At 31.9% G+C, this 26,946-nt stretch overlaps 1 protein-coding gene and 1 pseudogene across 1 annotated transcript; one reads left to right on the top strand and one right to left on the bottom strand.

Annotated features, from left to right (window-relative positions):
* Positions 1 to 3,918, top strand: LOC129289063 (probable serine/threonine-protein kinase PBL19; annotated as a pseudogene).
* Positions 3,919 to 5,521: 1,603 nt separating this feature from the next.
* Positions 5,522 to 10,082, bottom strand: LOC129289062 (receptor-like protein EIX1). Its single transcript, XM_054925884.1, has 2 exons — positions 9,020 to 10,082; positions 5,522 to 5,619 (listed from the first exon to the last, which is right to left on the bottom strand). The coding sequence occupies exons 1-2, from the start codon at positions 10,080 to 10,082 to the stop codon at positions 5,522 to 5,524; spliced, it is 1,161 nt and encodes a 386-aa protein (XP_054781859.1).
* Between the last annotated feature and the right edge of the window lie 16,864 nt (positions 10,083 to 26,946).

Raw genomic sequence — 26,946 nt, 5'->3', positions numbered from 1 at the left:
ATTGAAAGAGGGATTCAGAGACTGCTTGTATATGAATAAATGTCGAATTAAAGTTTGGAATATCATCTTTTTAATAAGTTGCCTGATGCTCTTACTTGGAAAACAAGACTTGAAATATCAGTTGGAGCAGCTCAAGTGTTAGCTTATCTCAATGAAGAATTGGAAGTTCAGGTTCATATTAGAGCTGGATAAAGTAATTAATAAAAAAATCACATAATATGAATGCCACTGCTGTTCATATTTCTTGGTTCTTTTTATTCCAAGTTTTGGTTTTAAATCATCTTTTTAACATGTATGCATATTCTGCATGTGATATATAGAGATTTTAAAACCTCAAATGTATTACTGGACGAAAATTTTAGGCCAAAACTTTCTGATTTCGGACTTGCAAGGCAAGGGCCAATGCCCGGGCACACTCATGTTTCAACCGCTGTAAGTGTTATGTTCTTTATATTTGCTTTGACATTCTGGGACCCCAAGCACTAGTGAAATAGAAAAAAAGTTCAAAATTCATTATATCTAATGTGTAATAACTCTTGACCAACATTTGAGTATCAGGTAATAGTATGGCTATGCTGCTCCTGATTACATTGAAACAGGCCATCTCACTACAAAGAGTGATGTGTGGAGCTTTGGCGTGGTTCTCTATGAAATTCTTACAGGGAGGCAATCGTTGGATCGAAACCGGCCAAAGGCGAAGCAGAAACTTTTGGAGTGAGTGAAACGGCATCCTGTTAACAGCAAAAGCTTTAGCTTGATAATTGATCCAAGACTTGATGGAAATTATTCCATCAATAGACCGCAGGATATCGCCAGGGTTGCCGATGATTGCCCGAGTAAGAGCGCGAAAGAGCGACCAAGGATGAGTCAGGTGGTGGACCGATTGAAGCAGATAATCATAGATTCAGATGAGAAAAATATTAAGCTGTTCGAAAATGATGAATTAGTTGATCAAGAAGAAAACCCAAATCAACCAAACCCTTCAAAGTTGTGGCAAAGGAGGATGGCCCATCTTGCAAAACTTGGTGAACATGTGGATGCTGCTATTGGACGAAGATTTATGGTCCTACAAATACCAAAGCTGGTTCCTAGTTACATCAATACTGTGAAACAAGCTCATGAATTGTCTCTATATATGATGTGTGTGTTATTAGATAAAAATATATCAATTTTGAAACAAATCACTAAATTATGTATCAGCACTATGTACAGTGCTATGTTCTATTAATAGTAATGGCTCTTGTACTGACCCTGCTTCTTTATCCGCAATTTGTTTTGTTCGTTCGTTCGTTCGTTCGTTCGTTCGTTCGTTCGTTTGTTTGTTTGTTTTTTTTTTTTGCAATATTCCATAAGTTTTTAGGCCCATTTGTTTTAGCCAAACTTTTTTTTATATTCTTTAAAAATTATTTATTTTTACTATATATGTATAAATTTGTTTTTGTTTAATTGCAATAATATCATAATTTTTAATTTACAAGTGCATCTTGACATAACCAAGACCTACTCAGACCAGATTTTTCAAAATAAAAAGTATGAATTTTTTTCTGATTATTTTTAAAGCATTTCACAAACAACCTCAAAATTTCTTAAATTTGTGGGTTTAAAAAATAAAATTAAAAGGTGGTTCTTTTTATTTTTAAAAAACGAAACAAAGATGTCATTGGGCCGTGAACCCACTTGGGATTCTTGTAATTGGGTATGGGCTTAACATCCTGATTAGGCCTGCCGTATCTAATAAAAGATACTTAATTGACCCAAATTGCCATCCTTAACTATTTTCAAATCATTGAGAGATGCGCTTATATTTGTTATCCAATAACCTCTCCAATTGTATCTAATAAAAGAATACATGTGCATAATAAAAAAACAATTTCTAAAAGGTACATGGTTTAGGTCATAGGTTTCGGACAATTCCCTTCTAATAATGTTTGTGGGACTCGAGCTAATGAAAATTATTTTTTTTTATTGCTCATAGTTACGGTGTCTTTTTATTGCATGCAATCCTATATGAAATACGATCAATACATTTTTCAGTAGAATTGAAATTAAGGTTTGTCACATTGCAAGATACCAGCTTCTTCTGCTAAATTCAAATGCGCTAGTGGCCTAATTATAATTATTATTGTTGCTGTTATTGAATATATGGATTCTCGAGTCTTTTTGATCAAGTTCATCTAATTAATCCTTTTCTAAAATTATGTTTGAATTTCATATATAATTATTATCTCCCTTTTCTACTGCAATTAACCTTACAAGTTCTGATTATATCTTGGAAAATGATGTATATAATATTTTAAAGTGGTTTGATATACATCAATATTAATTATATTAATCTCAACTATAGTGTTCAAGCTCTCAGCAAGAAGAAGATTATTCATGTTGAAGAGTAGAAAAGTAGGAAAAAGTTAAAAAAAATCTTAAATTTCCTTATATTAAGGAATTCATGGAATGATAATTTTAATTAATTTAGCAAAGTAGAAAAGTTTTCAGAAGCTTATGACTTTGTAAAAAAGTTGAATGAGTTCCTCCTCTACTAACCCTCAATTAACATCTTATTTACAGTTACAAGCCAATCTCTATGCAACATAAATTTAGCATAACCCATGATGTCTCTAAATGGGTGCATCTGCTACTTGTAATATCTAATTTGTAATTGGGGTGGATGGCAATTAAGGTAGACTTAAAAAAAGCCTTTGATAAGTTAAGATGGACTTTATTAAAGACACTCTGAGAGATGCTAAGTTACCCTCTTCTTTGATTAATCTCATTATGAAATGTCTTACCACTTCTACAATGTAAGTGTTGTGGAATGGCCAACCTTCCCCTCCCTTTTCACCAATGAGAGGTATAAGGCAAGGGGACCCATTATCACCATATATCTTTGTCTTGTGCATGGAAAGACTTTCTCAGGCTATTGTTGCTGAAGTAGCAAATAAGAATTGGCATCCCATTAAATTGGGTTGCAAAGGTGTTCCTCTCTCTCATCTTTTTTTTTTGTGAATGACCTTATACTCTTTGGAGACACTTCTGAAACCCATGTGAATGCTATTAAGAGAGTGTTGCATCAATTTAGCCTCTCCTGTAGGCAGACTGTAAATCAAGCTAAAACCCAAGTCTATTTCTCAAGAAACATCTCTGCTGCCACCTGTGCTTCTGTCTGTCAATCCTTAGGTTTTCAACGTACTGAGTTCCTTGGTCACTATCTTGGTGTACATTTAATTAATGGCAGGGTCAGCTCTCAAACTTACAACTACATTCTTGAAAGACTCAACCAAAAGCTAGCTGGATGGAAGAGCAAATCTCTTTCCTTAGCTAGCCGCATAACTCTTGCCAAGTCTGTCCTTACCTCTATCCCCCTCTACACTATATAAAGTACCATACTTTCCAACCACTTGTTGCAACCAAATTGAGAAAGTCATCCGTCAATTCATATGGGGTCATTCAGCTGATCATCATGGTATCAATTTAGTTAAATGGCAGGATCTTTGTCAACCCCTTAAAAATGGAGGATGTGGGATTCTATCCCTTGAAGCACAAAATAGAGCATTCCTCTCAAAATTAGGCTACAGATTATTGCAGAACCAAATCTTTTTGGGTTCGAGTACTATGAAGCAAGTATTAGCTCCAGGGCAATGTCTTACAGGATGTAAACAGAAGTAAATGCTCTCATTTTCTTAGAAATATTGCAAAAATTGGCAAGACACAATGATGCATGTTAAGTGGAAGCCAGGCAATGGTAAGTCCATCAGATTTTGGTTGATTATTGGGTTGGTGATACTGGACCATTGAAAAATGTATCATATGCTGAAATAGGTGAACAAAGTCTTTCAAAGCCTATCTCGGAACTTTAGGGATAATGAGGGGAGATGGAAATGGGATTCTTTTGCTCATCTTCTTCCTGATAGCATTTTGCATTAGATTGCCAACATCCATATCAGTTAGGATGATTTTGAGAGCCCTTCATGTTTTTGGAACCTCACAAGTAAGGGAGATTTTACTGTCAAATTAGCTTATGAGGCCTCACAATCCCTTAATTGGAATAATCAAAGCAATACTCTAAAGTTTGGAAGCTACTAATGGCCCAAAGAGTGAGAACCTTTATTTGGTTAATGCTTAAAGGGAGATTACTTACCAACTTAGAAAGAGCTCACAGGAAATTTACTCAACATGTGCAATACTCCCTTTGTAATAGCCCACTTGAAGATATTAATCATTCTCTTAAAGCATGTCCTCTTGCTGCATCAGTCTGGAAGAAAATTCTTCCCTTAGACATGTGTATTGATTTCTATAGGAAGACTATCAGCTCTTGGTTCATTGACTACCTACACAATCCTTGTCTTGATACATCCTGAAAGATTGGCATTAGTATTACTTGCTGGAAGCTATGGGAACTCCGAAACAGGTGCATCTTCACTAAGGAGAGCTTTTTGAAAAATGATGTGCTTTCGCATATTAGAATCATTGTCAATCATTCTTTAGGCTCTTTTTCCACTATCACTACTTTACTGTAATGTGTTAATTTCTCTTATGGTTTGATTGCAAACTTGCACAGTTTTCACTTGATTTAATGAATCCCCTTTTACTCAAAAAAAAAAAAATCTAATTTGTAATTGAATTTTTTTTATAAGCTTCAATGATATTTATAATCTACAATTTTTTTTTTTAAGTTTCATTTCAGTCTATATATATAAACACACCCTCTGGCCGTAAATATAGATAGAAGATAATCGAGAGTTTTTTCTTTTTTGTCTTAAACGTAAAATCTGAATCTTTTTTTATCTCTATATTTATTATATTTTTTAAAATATATTTATAATTGTATTCTTGTATGATCTATACGTTATGATGACAATGCTCTAACGGAAATGATTAAAAGAAGAGATATTTTTGAAAAACTAACAGATTTTTTTACAAATACTTACCAGACTTAATTTTTTTAATTTACATAAATCAGTTAACTAATTAGGCCGAGAAAGGACTAGATAAAATGAAATAACAATTGTTTGCCTGATATGATGCGTCAAATAACTTGAGCCCAAAATTTGATGGTTGATGAGATCAACATAGAAATAAGAGAGGATGACAACAAAGTTCTATAAAGATTAATAAATTAATAATAATTAAGTACTTGACAAATTTTTTTTTAAATAAAACAAGTTACAAATATTGATTTTCTTTTTGGCCAGAAGTTATAAATATTGATTTAGATAATTGCGAATTAAAATCTGACTATAAACTTAGAGTTACTGTTACAATCTAAGTATTCTATTTGCAATTAAAATTATTAAATTTATAATTATTTAAATTGACATTTGTAATTCATTTTCAAAATTTTTTATCAAGAAGCTAACTGTGATTAATTCTTTCATTTAAAGCTTGATTCTCATTATCCCTGGATATATATAACATTCATTGTCATTATAATTATACACTAAAAAAATGCAAAATAAGAGTACATATACTATTTCAAACCCTGGTCAACATGGTTTAACTTTTCATTATTTAATTTGAAAACTGATAATTAACATAACATAATGGCTTCACCGCAGACTCTCAATCCAAGTCCCTTGTCTTGCACATCAGTCAACCATGAAGATGCTTTGTTCACCTTGGTTTGTCCTGCAACATGTAAAAAAACATGAAGATACTCATAGTTGTATTTTGCAAAACATATACTCTTTTCAAAAATGTAAGTTATTTTTAACTGAATATCATCCTCAATAAATTAATTAATTGTCTTTAAACTAACACTAACTTTCTATATTTATATTTATTTAATAGGTTAGTATTTCAATTAAAAATCATATATAATGAATTATTTATTAAAGACATTTTTGAAAATGATTCATTAATTATATTTTAAAACACTAAAATCTTTTTTTTTTTAACAGAGGAGTATAGAGAAGCTATAAATGAAAATTAACAAAATAGAGGAATTAACTTGGGTCAATTATTTAAACACCCTTGCCAGTGTTAGAGCACAGATTGTTTTTTTTTTTTTAAGGCCAATAATGTTATTTGTTAGTTGTAAAGGGTAAAAAGATTTGTCTTTACCTGCAAGATTTGCCCTCACTAAAAGTTACAGAATTAAATTCCATTTCTAATAATTTGTTTAGAGGAAGAAAAATTGAGATAAACCTATCAGAGAGACTTTGGAGACATTTGTCCCTGCAAAAGAGAAAAGAAAGCAAAAGGGAAAATTTCGTGACCTGAAAATGACTTGGCACCATTCCCTTCTCTTACATTAATTAATAAAATAAAGTTTATAAAACCTACAAAATGTAGTAAATTTTTTTAAGCTTCGCAAAAAGAATCATGGTCTCTAAGAAATAGTGATGACATATTCTTTAAGTCTTACACTTTCATGAACTAATTTTTTAAAAAAAAATTATAACAAACTAGGAAATAATTTATTTAATTCTTTATTTTTAAAAATTCAATATTAATTTCACTACAATGCAAAAAAAAAGTAAATTTTATTAAATAAAAGGATATGAATGATTATCATGTTAATTTCAACCAAGCAAAGACTAATATTCTTCGAATTTAAGTAAGAAGGACAAAAGATAAACCCCTTCTAATAACGATAATCTTTCATATAACTAACTATGTTTTTTAAACCCCCCCAAAAAAAAATACCCACACACACACACATATTATGAATAAAATAATAGTTTTTCGTTCATTATTTTTTTTTGTTTACTGTTGGACAAAGAGCAGCCATGATCATGTCACCATAACCATCATTAAGCTGATTTAAGTAATTAATAATAATTAAAAAATACATAAGCTTGAACGTTAAATAGAAGGATCTAGATAGTACACATACATAATTAAAAATAAAGTTATTAGTAAAATACTATGTTTGTAGAAGCTAAAAGCATGAATAGATAGAAACTAATAGGTTACACTAAATGATTAGACTAATTAATGCAACAAACGCGAAAGCTAAGAAGAAAAATGAGGAAATGCAAAATTATTACCAGATAACCTCTAAGCCACCTATTGCACTTTGTTGTATTCAATGTGACCATAACATAAATAGTGTCTGTCAAATTGTTCACAAATTTGAAGTAGGCATGTCTCCAAGAACGATTGAAAAGTATTGAACCAAAAATCCCCTAAAATCCAACAATGAATCCAAATGTCATGCTCCAATAAAACTCTTTAGTGATCATGATGTCCTTGTCTTCTTGAAATTTAATAAGCTCTTGAGGTTTTCTTGTTTGAGGGCACATTTTCTCAAGTGGTCTTCCACAAAGGTCAAAATTTCCTTCATAACTCGAGTTATTAAAACTCTGCAACTGTGTGCCAGTTGGAATTTTCCCAGAAAGATTGTTATGTGACAAATCCAACATTGCAAGACGATCAATTTGAGCAAGGCTAGAAGGAATTTGTCCAAAGAAATGGTTCCTTGACAAATGAAGAAAATCTAATGATGTCAGTCATCCAATCTCATATGGAATTTCTCCTTCTAATTGATTTCTTGATAAGTTTAAAGCAACTATTTCAACTAAAACTCCCAATTCTGCTGGAATTTTTCCAATTAATAGGTTACTTGAAAGATCAATCCCTTTTAAAAATAATCGATGCTTAAAAATTCTTTCAATACCTTTCCACATCAATAAGGCATGTAACTCATTTGAAACATCCAATAGACTCGTATTGCCTATCTGCAAAAGGCTATCCTCTAGATCAGAAGAACTCTCTTGTGCCATCGCTGTAAAGTTTTTGAAGCATTTTGGTATTTGTCCAGATAGATTGTTCAAGGAGATATCAAGGAAACGAATGCTTGACAAATAACAAAGATTTGATGGTAAACTTTCAAAGAAGTTATTATTTCGTAAGATTATGATTTCCAACTTATGCAATTCAATTCCAATCCATGAAGGTATTGATCCTCGTAATCTGTTTTGTCCCACATCAAGCATTAGTAAATTGGAGCAACTTCTCAAGGTAATGGGCAAACCTTCTGTAAACCTGTTGTTTCTCAATATTAATATTTGAAGACTTTGCAAATAACCAATAGAACTAGGAATTACTCCAAAAAAATTGTTATTACTCAAGTCCAAAAGGACTAATGATTTGAAATGACTCCAACAATCAGGAAGTTGTCCAGATAATTGATTATCGAAAACATCCAATATCCTTAACCTATTTTCACTTGGCCCATTTTCACATAAAAACAGGTGAAGCTCAGAGAAATTATTATTTGACATTGTGAGAGAAGACACATTATGTAGAAATTGTGGAATTGGACCATTAAAATGATTATGATCTAGAGATATAAAGTATGGATGTATTAATCTTATAGGAACATTTGGTATTGTACCAAAAATGTTGTTGAGTGAAACATTTAGGTGTCTGAGATTTGGTGTCAATTGTCTCGAAAACCTATTTGGAATAGCATCTGAAATTCCAGTATTTGAAATGTCAAGATGGGTGAAATTATTTTGAGTTAGCAACCACTGGGGAAATTTGGGACCCAACTCACAAGATCTCACATATATGAGTTGTAGTTGAAATGATGGGACCCAACCATGGGTAAATCTCAAAGCCAATGAGTTGTTAGATAGGTGCAAAGATTTAAAGTTAGGCATATCATCAAGATGGGAGTTTCTGAGAACACCTCTTAAAGAGTTGGAATAAATATGTAAAGATACCAATGAAGAGGGAAATCGAAGATTATTAGGTATTGTCCCATCCAAGCAATTTCTTGAAATGTCAAATGTCTCTAAGGATGTGAATGAGGAAAGGTCAACTAAGGTGCCAGTGATTTGATTATTGCTTAGGTCTAGGTATTGCAAAGAATATTTGGCATATGGAAGCAAAGTTTGAACAATTGATGAAAGATCTTCTTTTATATGGTTATCATATAGGGATAAGGAATGCAAGGTACATAGATTCCCTAAGGATTTTAATCCACCCTTGAGCTTATTAGAACCAAGGTTTAGATTCTCTAGGGAATTCATGATGCTACCAAATTTATATGGTATGGGATCCTCTAAGAACTTGTTACCTTGAAGATCAAGCATAAAAAGATTGGGGCTAACATTTAAAATCCAATAGAATATTGCAGATGACATGAAATTATTCCCAGATAGATCAAATGTAGAAAGAGAGGAGGAATTGAATTTGAAAGAGGGCAATGAAAGGATATATTGGTCTGAAAGACCAATACCTGATAAGCCCACTTCTTTCAAGTTTGGTAGCATTCCAATCATTTGTAGCCAGTTGTGAGAGTACTTGAGATTGGTTATACTCCCCAACTTAAGATGGGTCAAAGAAGTAAGACTAGACAACCACTCACCTCCATAACCATTTTGTTGATCAATTTTCAAAGCTTTATTATCTTCAAGGAAAAGCCTCTGCAAGTTTGAAAGATTTCCAAGTTGATAAGGTATTTCTCTGTCAAGATTATTGTGAGAGAGATCAAGATGTTGCAATTGTGAGAGATCTCCAAGTTTATAAGGAATTGCTCCTTCAAGAAATATATTCCGCGAGAGATCAAGATACCTCAATCGTGAGAGATTTCCAAGTTGAAAAATGATTGGGCCTTCCAAATTATTAATGCTAAGATCAAGATATTGTAGGTGTGAAAGATGTCCAAGTTGACTTGGAATTTGCTTACTTAAATAACAAGCTCGTAGATCAAGGTACTTTAAGTTGGTTAGATAGCCAAAAAACTCAGGGATATAGCTATTGTCAAAAGGGTTAAAACTAAGGTTGAAATACATCAAGTATTGCAACTCCATCAACGACAAACTAATCTTACCTTGCAAATACGGTTGTTTGAAATCATTGTGAAGGTCAAGCTTTAATACATGACCTGTTCGATTGCTACAGCAAACTTCCTCCCATTGACAACAATTTCTCCTATTTTGTCCATGGCCCCATGAAGACCATGGGAAAAGGCCATTATTATCCCCAAGAGCATCCTTAAATTGAAGCAAGGCTTTCCTCTCCTTCTCTATGCATCCAGCCTCATCACCTGTAGCTCCCCATGAATTGGGAGGAAAAATCACTGATTCAAGCAATACAATAGCCACCAACAAAAGCAATTTATGAAACCTCTTGCACATACTCTTTCTCATTCTTTGGGCTTGGTGGTAGTGAATTGTTTTGTAAATTTGTATGGGTTATTAACTTGCTTAAAGTATGCTATTTATGCTCCATTTTCAGTTCTTATTGACACCTTCAAATATGTATTAGTCTATTGTATTAGAAAATAATGAGTCAATGTGTCCTTCAAAACAAGGCAAAGAAAAATATGGCATTATTATTGCCGGCCCCAAGCTCCAGAGTCAACAACATATCATTTTCACTCTAATAGTTTAATGTCAAAAGCAATTTGAAACGCACCAAAGAAAAGGATAGGGAAAAATTTTCAACTAAGAATCAAGTATTTGACTTAATTATTAGTCGGTTTCAAAAAATTTAAAATTTTAGTTTAGCCCAAAAGGACTGAAGTGAGAATAATTTTAACGGTGAAAAGACCAAAGTACCTTTCGCTTGATAATTTTATTCGAGATACAAAATTATTAATTATTAATTTTTTACATCACTTGTTAATTTACTAATATAAGTTATAAATTATATTAGTTTGTTAAACAAGCAATAACATCAGTTATTAATTTGGTAACTTGTTAATTTACTAATACTAATTGTAAATTACATGAACTATTAGTAATTTACAACTAATGTTAATGAATTAATAAGTTAATAATTTAACAATTAATGTTGCTGCTTATGATTGGATAACTGATATCAAGTTTTGTATAATTATTGATAGGTTAGTTCATGTAATTTATAACTCATATTGGTAAATTAACAAATAATGATTTTGTATCTTGAACAAAATTAATAAGTGAAAGATACTTTGGCTTTTTCACTGTTGAAATTATTTCTACTTTAGTCTTTTGAACTGAACTAAAGTTTTAAATTTTTTTGGGATCCACTAATAATTAAATTAAATTCTCTCAAAAGTATGTGTATAGTTTATCAGTTACGTCTAATTACATTTAATTTTTCTTTGTGAAAATTAAAAAGAGAATATGCTATGTGTTGAATTAAACGAGAAATCTAATATATGAAACCAATTTATTAACATAAAGCAAAGGTTATGTGATGGAATATGGGATAACTATTATTATTAGAATAATTAGTGTTTATTTAAGATATTATGATTATCTATTAGGGATATTTAAATGAGGATATTTATCTATTGTAATTAGAATTTATTATTTTATTTTATGGTTATCTTATATTTATTGATGTTCAAAAAAATAGGATATTGTCATCATATCAGTATCTTTTTAAATTATATTTAGTGTTTATATTTATTATTTTAGAGTTGTATAAATAGAGCTAGGGTTTTTTTATTTATATTTAGTTTTTAATAAGTATTTATTAGAATTTTTATAGAATTTTGGCCTTCCCTCTTCTTCTTGTCTCTCTCTCTCCCTTTTTTATCTCTCTCCCTCTCCCCTCTCCCCTCTCCCTCTCCCCTGTGTTACATCATTATGCTTAAATTAAATGCAAAACAATAACTTTTTATTTATAATAATTAAATAAAAAAATTCAAATAAGTAGTTTAGCCAGTGAGTTGGGCAGTTGGCCTGCTAGTTTGACAAATTAAATGAGTTGGAATTTTCCCAATCCAACCCATGGTGAGATGGGGATGGCCATCAGACCTAACACATTTTCCTGCTCTAATAGTGACCATACTAATTAATAGTTACAGAAGTGATAATCTATCAATTAGTAATAGTCATTCGAATTTTCCAATTCTTTTATATCTCTTAGTTTGGTAGGAGGCACTTTGAATTTTTTGTTTGACACATTCAGTAGAAATTCTAGTTTGAGTCCAAAAGACTTCGGATTTGAAATGGTTATACTAATTATTACATTTCAGATGATAGTGTTCCCATTGACACACAAGTTGGGGATTCTTGGAGCTTTTGTATTTGTAATTGTGTATGTTAAAGGAAGTCTCACGTTACTCAAACTTTAGGAAACCTTAGTGCTTACACACTAAGATGAGAGCTTGGGCCAGTAAATAGGCCAAAAAAAGGAGTGGGCTTGTGTCACACTATTGGCACTTTTATTGAAGATATCCAGACTCCATAATTTCCTATTTATGAGTTTTGTGAAGTTCTTCAAGGAAAATATAAGTGACAATTAAAAAAAAGACTTTAGCGATGACTTTCAGTGACGATTCCAAAAAGTTATTGCTAAAAATGAACGATTTGCGGTGACAATAAAGTTACCATTGAAAGTTTGACCTTCTACAATGATATGAAAAGTCACCGCTAAAAGTATGACTTTTTGTGGCGACAATATAAAGTTGCCATTGATTGTTAAACTTTCAGTGGCAATAGGTGCATGTTGCTATCGAAAGTCTAAGTTTTAGCAGCAATATATAAATCATTGTTAAAAGTTTACAATCAGTGACGGCTTTTTAGGGTTGTTATAGAAAGTGTAACTTTTGATTATGACTTTGAATGTTGTCATTGAAAGTTTAACTTTTATAACTATTAATTATAACTAGATATTATTATCGTAATTTTTTATTTGTTTGATCTAATATTTAACATTTTAAAAATTAATTTTTTTGTATTATTGTAATTTTATGATGAATATATAAAATTACATAATGAGTTTTTATTTAATATATTTTATGTTAAATTGATACTTTAAAATAATTTAAAATAATAAAATTATTTTTAGATAAGGTTAAGGTATTATTTAATGCTAATGAGCCATATTAAAGAACGAAGCCAAATCGTATCATTTTAGGTCAATTTTTGCTATCAAGTAATGTTTGAATTGATTCAATCCAACTATTTAGATCAGTTTGGTTCATTGGTATTGTTCAATTAATACTAAATCTAATTAATTGTCTAAATACATACCCCTATGTGAAATAATAAATTCATTCAAAAGCCTATTGTTTGATATTTTAATTTGGAATGTATATAATGTGGTAATAAGTCTCTAGTTTCAAATGTTTTGTGATTAACTTGATATTTTAAATAATAATATTACTTATTTATAATAATTAGATACGTGACAGTTAAATTTATTCATTTATAGAATGATATTTCATCTAATTTAATTTTTTAATTTAAATTTTACATTTAATACCAGCAACTTGGAAGCTTGATGCTGGTTTAGATGTTCTCAATTTAATGGCTAATGACAGGGAGGAGAAAGATGAAAAGAAGAGAAATGAGATATTCTAAAATTTTACTTTTAATTTTTACAATACAAGAAATATATCTATGTATGCGATGTTGTATGATTTTTTTATGCTATCTTATTACATAAATATAAAAAAAAAGATAATTGAGTGTATGATTTCTTATAAAATTATTATTTAAAAATGAAAACTAATTAAAAAAGTAAAATGTAATGTTAAAAAAAAAGACAATTACATTACTTAAAAATTATTGTTCATTAAAAGTAAAAATAAAATTTTAATTAAAACAAGCAAGAAAAATCAGTAATTATGATTTAATGTATAATCAATACTTATTATTTTAATGAAAAATAAATATTTTTATTTTTTAAATTCTTAGATATTGTTATATTATAATGAATATTAAAATAAATAATATAATAACATCAAGAAGTAAAAAATATAATTAGTAATTTTAATAAATCAAAAGAATTAAATTGAATCATTTAATGATAGAAATAATATTTAATATTTAAGATATATGTGTGTTTGTTTAGTTTAATAATATATATTTGATTTTGCAGTAATAGACTGCAAATTTATTGCAGCTCAATACCAAAATGATGGGATATAAAAGAAGGATTTCATGAGTTTGAACCATGAAGGAGGCAATTTGTGAAATGAAAATATAAATTAGTGATACTGTGACACATGGCAGTAATGTAAAGTCACGTGGAGGGTGACATAGGTGACATGTGAAAGGTGATATGGTGCCATGTGACAGATAATGTGGCGCCACATAGGAGTGGGAGGGCAACATGGTGCCACATGATTAGGTAAACTAACATCACTTTTTGGTTTCGTAGTTTTTGTGGCGACATTAATACTCAACATTTAGCGACAACTAAATAGTTGCCACTGATGTGTAGTTTTTTCGGTATATTTGTCACCGTCGATTCTTAACTTTAAGTAGTGACTAACTTTTCATAGCGACAAATTTTCTATGGTGACATTTGTCACCATTGATTTAATATTTTCAATGGCAACTTTTATCGTTGTCGCAGATAGAATTAGTGACAAAAGCTCTCACTGTAACATGAATGTTTCAACTTTCAACAGTGACAAAAGTTAATTTTTTTTTAGTGATATTAACGTGTTCAGGACTGAGTTATTGGTCTTTAAAGCAAAGGGGCTGAAACAATAAAAGTTAATGGTAACAAATCAACATTTTTAAAGATTGAAAATGAAATCAATTTGCTGTTGAGATGGGTTTGATTTGTGGATTTGGATATAATTAGTGACACAATAATGAGCTACGAGATAAGTTACACATTTGCATTTGGTGCTCATCACTGTGATAAGCATCGAATGCTCATCGTGGCCCTTCATTTCAACCCAAATTGATTCTTGCCATCCATTTAAATTAATTTTTAAATATTTTTAACATTATATTTATTAAAATAAATAATATAAAAAATTTTAGTATTAAATCTAAACCATTTAGAATACATTTAAATGATTAATTTGTAAAATTTATAAATTTTTTAATATTAAATTAGATCATCTAAATTATATTTGAACTATCCAGAGTTTATCTGGACAGTCAAATTGTAAAATTATAAATTTTTTTTACATTTTTATATGAATAAATATAATATTAAAAATATTTAAAAATCAATTTAAATAAACGACAGGGATCAATTTGAACTAAAATGGATGTGATAAGCATCACATGCAATTCGCTAAGTTACTGGTTTTTAAAGTATAGGGACTGACTTAAAAACTCAAGGAAATTATAAGGATCCATCAAGTAATTTTCCCATTAAATCAAAAAGTGGTCAACTGTCAAAGTCTCACTCCGCAAAGAAAATTATAAAAAAATTGATCATGAAAAAAAATTATTAAAATTATTAATTTTTAATATAATTAATTATATTATATGGTATGATTGATTTATAAAATTGAAAAATAAATTTAAAGCAGAATTGAAAAGAAAAAATAAAAAGCAAAATTGAAAATCAGATAAAATCATGATTTTATAAAAACATATCCAATCCTACTGATTTTACATCCCAAATCAATTCCTTGGACAATTAGTTTCATAAAGGAGAGAGGAGACTTTCAAAGATGTTCCAGAAGCAAAGTAAAAAAAAAAAAAAATGGCAACAACTCTTGGCATGCTATGACTCTAGGCATGTTAATTTTCCTAGCAATTTCTGGGTATTATTGTAAGTATAAGTGAAGGTTTAATAAACGGAAAAGTGTTTTTAAAAAGAAAATGAGATATGTAAACATGTAAGACTTGATTATGAGAAGGAAATTGAAGATGATTATGATTAAAAATTACAAGATAATTCACTTGAAGGATATATTGTAGGAATAAAATTCAATAGATGTAGCTAGGCATGTGAATAATAAAAATATGTAACAATTATTATAACTTAACCTAAATAACGTGATCTACTTGAAAAGGTTTTAAGGCTCAAATTACAAATATAACTTAAATTCTTTAAACAAAGATCATATTTCTCGGCTTGGACATGATAAGAAATTAGTTCTTTAACCCCTTACAGAAAACTGCAAGGAACTTTCTGATATTTACAACCTGGAAGAAAACACATTTGACTATGTTCAAGTGCGCTTTTGCATTCGGTTCCTTCTATTCCTCTAAATTGATATAGGACTATATTTAAATTTTACGGATTTGATTGCAATCGTTTTTATGGTTTAAGTACAAACTTTATTGATTAGGGATAACCAATTTCAACACCATATTCAATTCTTTATAAATCTTTTGAAATTCATGATATTAAAAATATAGATTTAATTAGTTTGCTTCACGATTTAGTTCCTTTGTCCAAAAAGTCGTGCCTCAAGCTTTAACTTCTGGGTATCTGCTGGTTAATGGTTTTAAATCGTTGCGGCAACTCATCCGGAAAAATTATATAATATCGTTCACGGATGTGTCTCGTTTAGTCGTTTATGGACCCAATGATGGTGGCTTTAAACTTGAAGGCCCAATATATTTGGGTCTTCAGATTGTTTTCGCGAAAAACAGATGGCAGTTTTCTTTTTGATCGATATCATTTCCGAAAAAAATGGGTGATAGTTTTCTTTTTTTTGTTTTGGTATGAGGGTGACAGCTTTCTTTTGAATAAAATATAAGTACGTATAACATATGTATATATGATGACGAGGAGGACGATGATTTTGAACCGCACCGCAGATGGATCAAGGTTGCAGATGGTAGAATTAATAAAATATGGTAGAATTATTAAAATAATAATATTAATATAATGAAATAGGTTCTACCAAAAAAATATAAAAAAAATATAATAAAATTCTACCAAAATATATAAATAATAATTAAGTTTTTTAAAATGATATAATTTTTTTTAAAGTCTCATGAATTTTTTTGACTTTAATGATTTTAAATTAAATAATTAAATTATCTCTTGTTTAAAATAAAAATAGTATGTGTCACTCTATTTTTTCAATCACAAATTTCATTTAAAAAATAATGACTTTTGTTTATGAATCACAAAAATTGAAAAATCACAATTTTTCATGTGAAATTCCTTTTATAATTAAAAACAAGTTTTTAAAATAATCAGTCATAATCACAACTTTTGTTCAAATAATTATAACTTTAATTTTGTGAGTTACAAAAATTAAATAAGAAATTATAATTTTTTATGTAAATTTTTTTTATTATTAAAGTCAAAGTTTTGAAAATAACTAATTATAACTTTTGTTTAAGAAATCACAACTTTATTCTATTAATTGTAAGAGTTGAATAAAAAATCACAACTTCTCATATGAAATTTCTTTTATCATTGAAGTCAAATTCTCAAAATAATCAGTTACAACTTTTGTTTAAGCAATCACATTATTTATTTTGTGAATCGTAAGAATTGAAATAAAAAATTATAACTTCTCATATGATCCATTATTTTTTATTTTTAAAAGGGGTAATTTGATTATATAACCAAAAATTATTAATATAAAAAAGGTGCATAGAAAATTTTGAAAAATTATAACATTTTGATGGATCTAATTATTATTTATATATTTTAATAATATTTTATTATCATTTTCTCAAAAACATATAATGTAATAGAATGGGGCCACGCCATTTGACTTTTCAAAATAGTTTAACGTGAGCCCACGTATGCCTGAGTGTGAAAGACTATTTTTTACCTAACATTTTTTTTTAAAATGCAAAACACCTTATATTAAAGGATGGGATAATATAAAAAAAAATGTATAAGTCTTGTGAAGCATATTACAAATAAATCTCATAAAATTTAAAAACCATAGTCCAACCTTGTAGGACTTAAGTATATTTTAAAATTAAAGTGAAAAAATAATAATACTTTTATTAAAAACATGTTAACATCAGTCAAGTAATTTACGACTAATTTATCAATAAATTAATACTATCATTTTAAATTTTTACAATTATAACTTTACATATCTAATAGTTAAATTAATTATGTATTACAAGTAAGAGTAATATTGTCTTAGCACCCCAATTTAAAATTACAATCAAGTCCTAAGGCTTTGTTTGGTATGCAACATTGGAGGGATGGGATTGGGATTAGGTTTGAGTAATCCTATCTTTAACATGTTTGGTATGAATCACTCATTAATCCTTGGGATTGTTTAGTCCCACTTAGGTGGAAATACTCAAACCCACCATTTCCCTGGTATTGCAAAATTAATCCTGGGATTAAAATTATCATTGACTAAAATGCCCTTCTTAAATATACCCAAATCTGACCTTACTCATTCTCTGTGGAATTTTTGCTCAGACACGTTCACTGTGGATGATTCCAACGACGAGTTCCTCTCACTGCTGACAACTTCCTCTTGTTGTAAATGACTTCCTCCTTTGCCGACAACCCAAAGCAAAGAACAGAAGCATGAACAAAAGCAACGACGATGGGCGAGCAAGATTTGTTTTCTTGTTTCAGATTAGGTGATGTGTGAGATTGATATGTTCATATCTGATAATGGGCGAGCAAGAACAGAAGCAATGATGATGAAAGGTTGCGACGAGATCGTCTTCTTCCTCCCTTAACTGTGTAGATGTATACATTTTAGATCTGATTTGGTGTTAGACTTGCGTTTGAGATTGTCTTCTTACTCCCTTCTCACTCGTTGCCCTCTCCTCCAGCTCCCTCGCATCCATCAATGGGAAGCTCTAGATCTGAAGTGCAGAGCTCTAGATCTGCTGTATCCTCCCTTGAGCTGTTCACTGTTCATCTTGATGATTATATATTTCTTTTTATTAATAATAAGGGGCATTATGGTATTTTATTTATTTCTGATGAATTAGAAAAAAAAATTAATGTAAGTCTTCCCTTCAAATATTATTTCATACCAAACATATTTTTAAAGTCCTAATCCCAACTCCAGTCCCAATCTTAGCCCTAACTCCAATCCCAATCTCAATCCCTCAAAATTCATATCTTTGTACTAAACAGGGCCTAAGGGACCTGACTGTGGTTGCTAAATTTCATTGACTTTATTTGCAAATAAATTTACTCCATAAAACTTATTCATAATTTTCTAACACAATATTTCCCATAGACAATTTTTGCATGAACAAAATTGATCTTCTATTAGAGACTCACATCTTATTTGTTATCTATTCACATGAAATAATTGTAGGGTCCAAATTAACCATTAAAGTCTAGATTGTCCGAAGAAGAAAGCATGAAAGTTGATGATGATCTATTGATCCAGGGGCGGGAGAACCGAATGAGTTCCTCATACATTCGAACCTGCTTTTATATGATCAGAATGCAAATATGATAGGTATCTTGGAGGTTGGAGACCGCCATGCAGCTCATATGTAATGGACGAATGTGGTACGTAATGAACAAGTTTTCTATGGATAGAAGTATAAATAATATCTTAATATGGAATTCTCAAGGGATTGGTGGAAGAAGCTTCCCGAGGCTACTTGTTGAGCTAAGGTGAAAGTATAAGTTTGATTTCTTAGCTATTCTTGAACCCAGACACGATAGTTCTAAGGTGCAATGGATTGCTCGTAGAGTTGGCCTCTCAAAGTTTAACTGTGTTGAAGCTGATGGTTTTAGTGGCGGAATATGGTGTTTTTGGGGAGAGCAGATTGATTTTTGAGTGAAGGAGAAGTATAACCAAGTCATTCATGGGTGCTTTAACCATGGCACCAGAGAGGAGTGGGATCTCTTTATTGTCTACAGAAACCCATGCTACGCAAGACGGCAGGGTCTATGGCAATCCTTACGTCAAATAGAAGAGAATGGTGTGCAGAAATGGTGTATTGGGGGTGATTTTAATGCCACTTTGCGAGACGAGGAGCGTGTTTCTTTTTCTATTACCCCAGTTCAATCAGATAGATTTTTCAAAGAGTGGTATACTGGAACTGACTTAATTGACATGGGGTTTCATGGCCCCAACTATATATGGAGTAATAGCCAAACACGAAGCATAATTGACAGGGTATTAGTTAATGCAGATTGGTACAAAACATTCCCTCATGCGGCTGCAATACACTTACCCAAGTTTAAGTCTGATCACTGCCCTATACTCCTAAAATTGCAGCAAGAAGCTAGCAACATGAAGAAAGAATGCTCTTTTAAGTTTTTCGCCCCCTGGGTCACTTATGAAGATTTCAAGTCGTTTGTTAAGGGTTTATGGAGTTCGTCCTAGAGCTGGGAAAAGAATGTAGAGTGGTTTATCTCAAATGTGACTGATTGGAACAAGAAAGTGTTTGGGAACATCAATAAACGCATGGCTGATTTGCTTTATAAGCTCAAGAATATTTCAAAGCATATGGGTGATACTACTAACTCACACAACATGGAAGAGGAACAAAGTAGGCTGTGGAATGAGTTGGAAGGAGTGTTAGTACAAGAAGAAATTATGTGGTTACAAAGGTCAAGATGCAACTGGTACATATAAGGCAATAAAAACACTAGATATTTTCACATAATGACTAGTACCCACAAACAAAGGAAGTTGATTGAAGCACTTAAAGGGGAAGATGACGAGTGGATCTATGACACGGTAACTTTAAAAGGTATGGGGATTGATTACTTCACTTATCTATATTCAGAGGATTCTCCTACACCAAATAGTTTTATCTTTGAAGGTACATTCCCTAAAATCTCAAACGAGAATTTAGAGGTGCTGGGAAGGGAGATAACTACTAATGAAGATAAACAAGCTCTTTTTTCTATGGGGCCTTTGAAAGCCCCAGGTCTAGATGGGCTCAATCCACTTTTCTTCTAGAATCAATGGGATTAGGTAGGGGATTCGGTTGTTCGCTTAGTGCTACAGATCTTTCATACCCCTGAATTGATAAGCAAAATCAACGACACCAATATTGTATTAATTCCAAAGGTTAATACTTGGAGTCTATGAAACACTTTCATCCTATAAGTTTGTGCAATGTTATCTATGAAGTAGTGACTAAAGTCCTGGCATCAAGATTGAAGACTATCATGCCTCAAATAATTGCCCCTAATCAGTATAGTTTTGTCCCTGGAAGACATAATACGGATAATATTATTGTCACCTAGGAAATTATTCACTCTTTTCACAATTACAAAAGGAAAAAGGGCTTTATGGCTTTGAAGATTGACTTAGAGAAAGCTTATGATAGAGTTCGTTGGGGCTTTATTACACAATGTCTAGAGGAATTGAATATTTCGAAGGAGTTTATGGACCTAGTATCCAAACGCCTTACTACTGCTTCTATGCAAGTTTTATGGAATGGGGAAAAGGGGGGAAAGTTCATACCTTTGAGGGGATTAAAGCAGGGAGACCCTATATCTCCTTACTTTTTGTGTTAATCATGGAGAAATTGGGTCAGCTAATTCAAGGAGAAGTGGAGAATGGAAATTGGCTTCCCTTTCGCTTTAAAAGAAATGGGATAGGTATATCTCATTTATTCTTTGCCGATGATCTCCTGCTATTTGCTAAAGCTAGTTTGGATCAAGCCGGAATGATTAAAGCTTGCCTTGATGATTTTTGTAGTATCTTGGGGGAAAAAGTTAACATTACTAAATCTAGGATTTTTTTCTCTGAGAATGTGGGGCAGATACAAGCAAAAGAGATTAGCAGTTTTTTGGAGTTCGCCTCGACATCAAACCTGGGGAAGTATTTAGTGTACCTTTGCTCTATAAGAAAGCTACAATAGCCACGTATCAACATGTATTGCATAAGATGGAGACGCGTCTCTCGACTTAGAAGGTGAACTCTTTACCCCTTGTTGCCAGGCACACGTTAGTCTCATCGGTAGTAGCTGCTATCCCTTCTTACATGATGTAATCCATAATGTTACCTACCAGCACATGTAATGAGATAGACAAAAAGTGTAGGCAATTCATATGGGGGAGTATAAACATCCATAGGAAGATGCATTTGGTCACGTGGAGGATATGTGTCAGCAGAAAGAAGAAGGAGGACTGGGTCTTAGGGAGGGGCATAGACAAAACAAGGCTTTCATGATGAAGTTAGGCTGGGGCTTGATTAAAAGAAAAGATGCACTTTGAGTCAAGATTATGCATGAAAAGTACAAGTGTGGAGTAGACTTGATCCCTAAAGTAAAGCTTCGAAGACATGTGTCTAGTGCTTGGAAAGGAATATGCAGTGCCTGGAATGACATTACTAATAGTATTACATGAAAGTTGGGACGTGGAAACCGCATTAGCTTTTGGAAGGACCGTTGGTTGCCTCACTATGAACCTTTGATTAGTTACACTACTAATCCTATATCTGACGAAGTATGTGCGGAAATAGTGGACCAGTATTTTACAATATCTGGTAGCTAGAATCGAATCAAATTCAAAGAGCTCCTGCCTTCAAGAGTGGTGAGGGAGATCCTTTGCATGAGTAGAACAACTGATGAAGATGGGATAAGGTAGAGATGGTCCAACAATGGTGAGTTCACAACAAAATCTACTTATTAAGATTTGTGTCCCATTAGGAACACGACTCGGAGAAGCTTATGGAGGAAAATATGGAAAACTTCTATACCCCAAAGAAACAAGACCTTCTTGTGGTTATGCTGCTGGGGTAGGATTATGACCAATATGTTTCGTGCCACCAGAGGGTTACAAATGAACACCAACTGCTCTATGTGTATTGATCAACCAAAAGACATTTTGCATGTGCTACGTGAATGTCGGCTAGCAACAAGCTGTTGGGAGAGATTAGTTCCATCCGAAAGGAGTAACACCTTCTATTATATCGAGAGTATGTTAAATGGATTGACTGGAATATGACACAAAGTTTTTTAGTTAATGGGTATCGATGGGACATATGCTTTGCTATTTTGTGTAGACAAATCTTGATCAATAGAAACATGAGGATTTTTCAACAAAAAGCTGTTGGTGTTCAAGCAACACTTACATAGACATTGGCGGTGATCAGATGGGAAACCCGAGATTATTGCAGGATAGTATAGATGAGGATCGAAGCTTATAGCATGCCCCTGTTATAGGAATAATAAAGTTTAATATTGATGGTGCTTGCATGACTGAAAGTGGTATCGCTGGTTATGGCGGTGTCGCTAGAGATCATGCAGGGAAAACCTTAGGAGGATTTATGTATCATATTAGATTGGGCTCCAGTCTGAGTGCGGAACTTTGGATAGTAATCTGGGCTTTGAAGAGAGCTTGGGATATGTCATGGATCGACGTGGAAATTGAAATTGATTATAGAGAAGTCTTAGTTCTTCTGCAACAGGATGAGGCAAGTAGTCACCCAGATAGAACATTGATTGATGAAATCTAGAATATGAGAAGTAGAGATTGGTCTGTGAAGCTTACATGGTGCAGTAGAGAGGCTAATTTGGTTGCAGATAGGTTAGCTAGGGAAGCTCTCGGTCAGATGTCTGATGTGGTGTTGTTCACGAGTCCTCCGGATTGTATTTCTGATACTTTGAAGTTGATAGCAGGGTCTAATACCCTTGAGCTATTCTTGATAAAAAAAAATTTAGATGGTTCAAATTTAAATTTTTAAATTTTTATTTAATTTTAGTTAAAGGTGAAAATTTAACCATCAACTATTTTTCATAAGTATTGAGTAGTCTATATTATTAATTGATATGAAATAAATTTTCAACTTTAAAAAATAGAACATCCTGTGTCTACCATTAATTTACACTCAACGGATGTTAATTGATTATATTTTGACCCATCTGTGTCTATATGGCTATACATATAGCTGAATTAATGTCTACATGGTGGAGGCTTAAATCGAAAGCATGCCAACCCTAACTTAGCTAGGCCTATTATCAAGCTAGAGTTCACCTCTGCCTTCATTATGAGCGAGCATTGCTAGAAATCCCAACCCATAAAACCATAATTGGATTAACTTCCATAACAAGATCTAGCAAGATACGAGATCAGTAAACACCTATAATCTTAAAACACACCATAACTAGTAAGATCAATGATCCCAGACATATGTATACCAAGATCAACAATCTCAATCACTCGACAGTGACACAAAAACACAGATATCAAAACTAGAAAGCACCCATGACGGCGAAGGGAGAAAACTAAAAATTTCATTAAGCACAGATCTAGAACATTTTACCGAAGATTTTGAGTTAGTGAGGATGAGACGTGATTTTAGCTTTGATGACAGAGGAAGAGTTCTCTTGTGGCCAAAATTCAGGAGTAGAGATAAAGTCTTGGACTTCAGCAATCCCTTTCATCAATGATCGATTCTTGCAAAGCACTGATTTTTGGATTCCTCAAGATCTCCACTTTGATCTACTTCTATCTACCTCTTTTACTTCGATCTGATGAACACAGTGACGTTGGTGTGAGAACCCCATTTCTACAGAGAGAAACTCCTGCATGAATAACGATTGATTGGTGTGAAGAAAAGAGAAGAGGAGAATTGGCCTGAACAGAAGAGGTCAATTAGTATGAACGGTGGTCGATTGGTTGAGAGCAAAGGCGAACAATGTCTTTCTTTTCTTTTTTTTTTCTTTTTTTTAGTTTCAATCAAATGGCTTGCTTGGGTAGAGATAAAGAGTTTAATTCTTCTCTTCTTTCTCCGCCCCCTCCTCACATGCTACTCCTTCTCCTTTCTTTCTCTTTCCTCTTTTTCCTCACTATCCACGGCACCCCTTCTTTCTTCTTCCTTTTTTTCTCACTCACCACTTAATGTACTAGAAGGCTAACCAAGCACCCTCTTTATAGGAAAAACTTGTCTTAAACTCCAAGTAGGAATCTATGGCTAATAATCACCCTTGAATAGTAACCACTGATCTTGGTTTGGAGGCTACTCCAAAATATTTCTTTTCCTTTATTTATTTATGTATTTATTTTAATTTTAGGCCTCCAAAATTTGTGATGATTTTTAACACTCCCTATCATCACTAATTCCTTCTTTAACTTCTCTCCTTAATATCATTCCCAACATCTTTCGAAATCTTCTCAACTTTATTGTTGAGACCTTTAGTGAAGATATCTACTTGTTGAACATCTATCTTCAGTTGAATCACCTTGATCTCTCTTGCTAGTGCCTTCTCTCAAATAAATTGATACTCTACCTTTATATGCTTTATTCTTTCATGAAACACTAGATTCTCTATCAAACTGATTGCATATTGATTATCACAGTGTAATGTTACTAGATAATTCACTTGTTGATGCAGATGCTACATCAATTTCCCTAAACATGTGCTCTCTTGTGCTGCCATTGTTCTTGGACAATATTTTGCTTTTATTATTAAGAGTGATATTGTTGGTTGCCTTTTACAGCATCAAGTAATAACCCTAGAACCTAGGCTAAATGCATAACCAATAGTCAATCTTTGGGTATCACAATCACATGCATAATCAGTATCACAATATCCTTCCAATTTGCATGCCACTCTACTTTTATAGAATGTACCAAGGTCAAGTATCCCCTTAATATATCTCAAAATTCTCCAAACCATTCCCATATGAAGTTTTTTTAGATTTTTCATAAATTGACATGCAATATCTAGTTGAATGAATGTTAAATATATTAGACTTTCAACTATCTATCTGTGCATCACTGTATTTTTCAAACCTCTTCCTTCTGATATGCTTAGGTTAGAGCTCACTTCTATTAGAAGTCCAAGAAGTTTGTATCTAATCATTCCATACTTTTAAAGAAGATCTCTTGCATACTTCTCTTTACACAAGAACAATCCTTCTTGTGTTCTATTTACTTTTAACCTAAGAAAGTGATTCAGTTGTCTAAGTTCCTTCATTTAAAAGTGAACTGATAAATTCTCCTTAGCCATAAATTTCTTCTTCATCATCTTCGATGATAATAAGATCATTTACATGTACTAGGATTATAGATAATCTCCCTTCTTAAGCTATCACAAAAAAACTTGAATTAGTTGGTGCAACTTTATAGCCACTATGAATGAGAAACTCACCAAATTTCCCATACTAAGATCTAGGGCCTTATTTTAGCATATACGAAGCCTTTTTCAACTTGCATACATATCCATGATTGATTTTTCTCTCAAACCCTTTATCTCCATGTACACAACTCGATTAAGCTCTCCATTTAGAAAGGCGTCCTTCAAACCCATTTGCCATAAATTTCAATTCTCACTAGTTGCTAGTGATAGTAACACACGAACAGTTGAAATCTTTATTTCTGGACTAAATGTCTCATTATAGTCCAATCTATGTTGCTATGTGCCCAATCTAGCTTTATATCTTTCAACTGATCCATCTAGATGAGTCTTGATCTTATATACCAATTTGCATGCTATTAGTTTCATACCTTGTAGCTTTGGAACCAAATCCTTATTTTATTTTCTACAAGAGCTTTCATTTATTTCTTTATAGCTCTCCTTCATTTTTCTTTCTAAAATGCTTCTTTAAATGATACTAATTCTTTTTCTTCTTTTGCTAAAGCAATATCGTCATACTTTGTATTTGACTTTCTCAGCCAGCTTGATCTTCTCAATTCTAGTGTTGATGCCTTTACAAGTAGTTAATCCTCCAAGATTTATGTAATTAGATGATTATCTAGCTTTATTCTTTAATAAATATATGTCTTCCATGGATTTTTAGGTGAGGAAGGCCTTGTTACACTTTCAGAACGTTGTTGCATTTCATCTACCTTATCTTTAAATTTTCTTGCAATTGTTTTTCTACTTCTTTGGAATAAGGAAGCACCACACATTCTAGTGTCTACTAAGCCGATACTTCATCAAACATGACTAGAAACATAATTGATTTTTCTAGAAGCACAATAAGCTTGTTCCATTTCGTCCTCTATTATCATAGCCATAAAACTTAACACTTTCATAATTTTTAAATCGAAAGAATCTTGCATTGTTTCTAAATGCATGAAAAATACTTTGACATCCCACTCAAGTTCTGCCCAATGATGTTGCTCACTATTGTTGTATTACTTTCAACTTGCTTTTTCTTACCATTAATCTCTTGCTAAGTTTCCCTTTTTGCCATAATCAAAACGCTCACCATTTTGACATCTAAAAATTTTAAATTGTTGGTTGTCCTACTGTTTCTTCTGCTGACCTCCCTCGTATTATTTTCTTTCTTGTGTCTTGCCTTTATTTTGACCACAAGAATATTGATTTATCCTCTTGTTAGTAAATAATGTCATCTTACTTTATAAGGATACTCCAGCCATATGTTTTACAAGAGTCTTTGTCCTGTTAGTGAATTCTCTAGTTCTTCAATTGATGGTTTTACATGTCAACATTGAATTACAGCTATAAATCCACTATATTT

This window comes from Prosopis cineraria, unplaced genomic scaffold (assembly GCF_029017545.1).
Source record: "Prosopis cineraria cultivar Desert tree isolate PC_DT_omini unplaced genomic scaffold, ASM2901754v1 PC12, whole genome shotgun sequence".
In the NCBI taxonomy this organism is placed as follows: domain Eukaryota; kingdom Viridiplantae; phylum Streptophyta; class Magnoliopsida; order Fabales; family Fabaceae; genus Prosopis; species Prosopis cineraria.
Note: the sequence above shows the minus strand (reverse complement) of the source record. Positions and strands in the feature narration are given on the sequence as shown.

Coding starts and splice junctions, on each gene's coding strand:
- LOC129289062 (XM_054925884.1), bottom strand. CDS start 10,082: ATGTGCAAGAGGTTTCATAAATTGCTTTTGTTGGTGGCTATTGTATTG. Junction 5,620..9,019: donor TTTTATGCTTGATCTTCAAG/GTAACAAGTTCT, acceptor TACATGTTGCAG/GACAAACCAAGGTGAACAAA.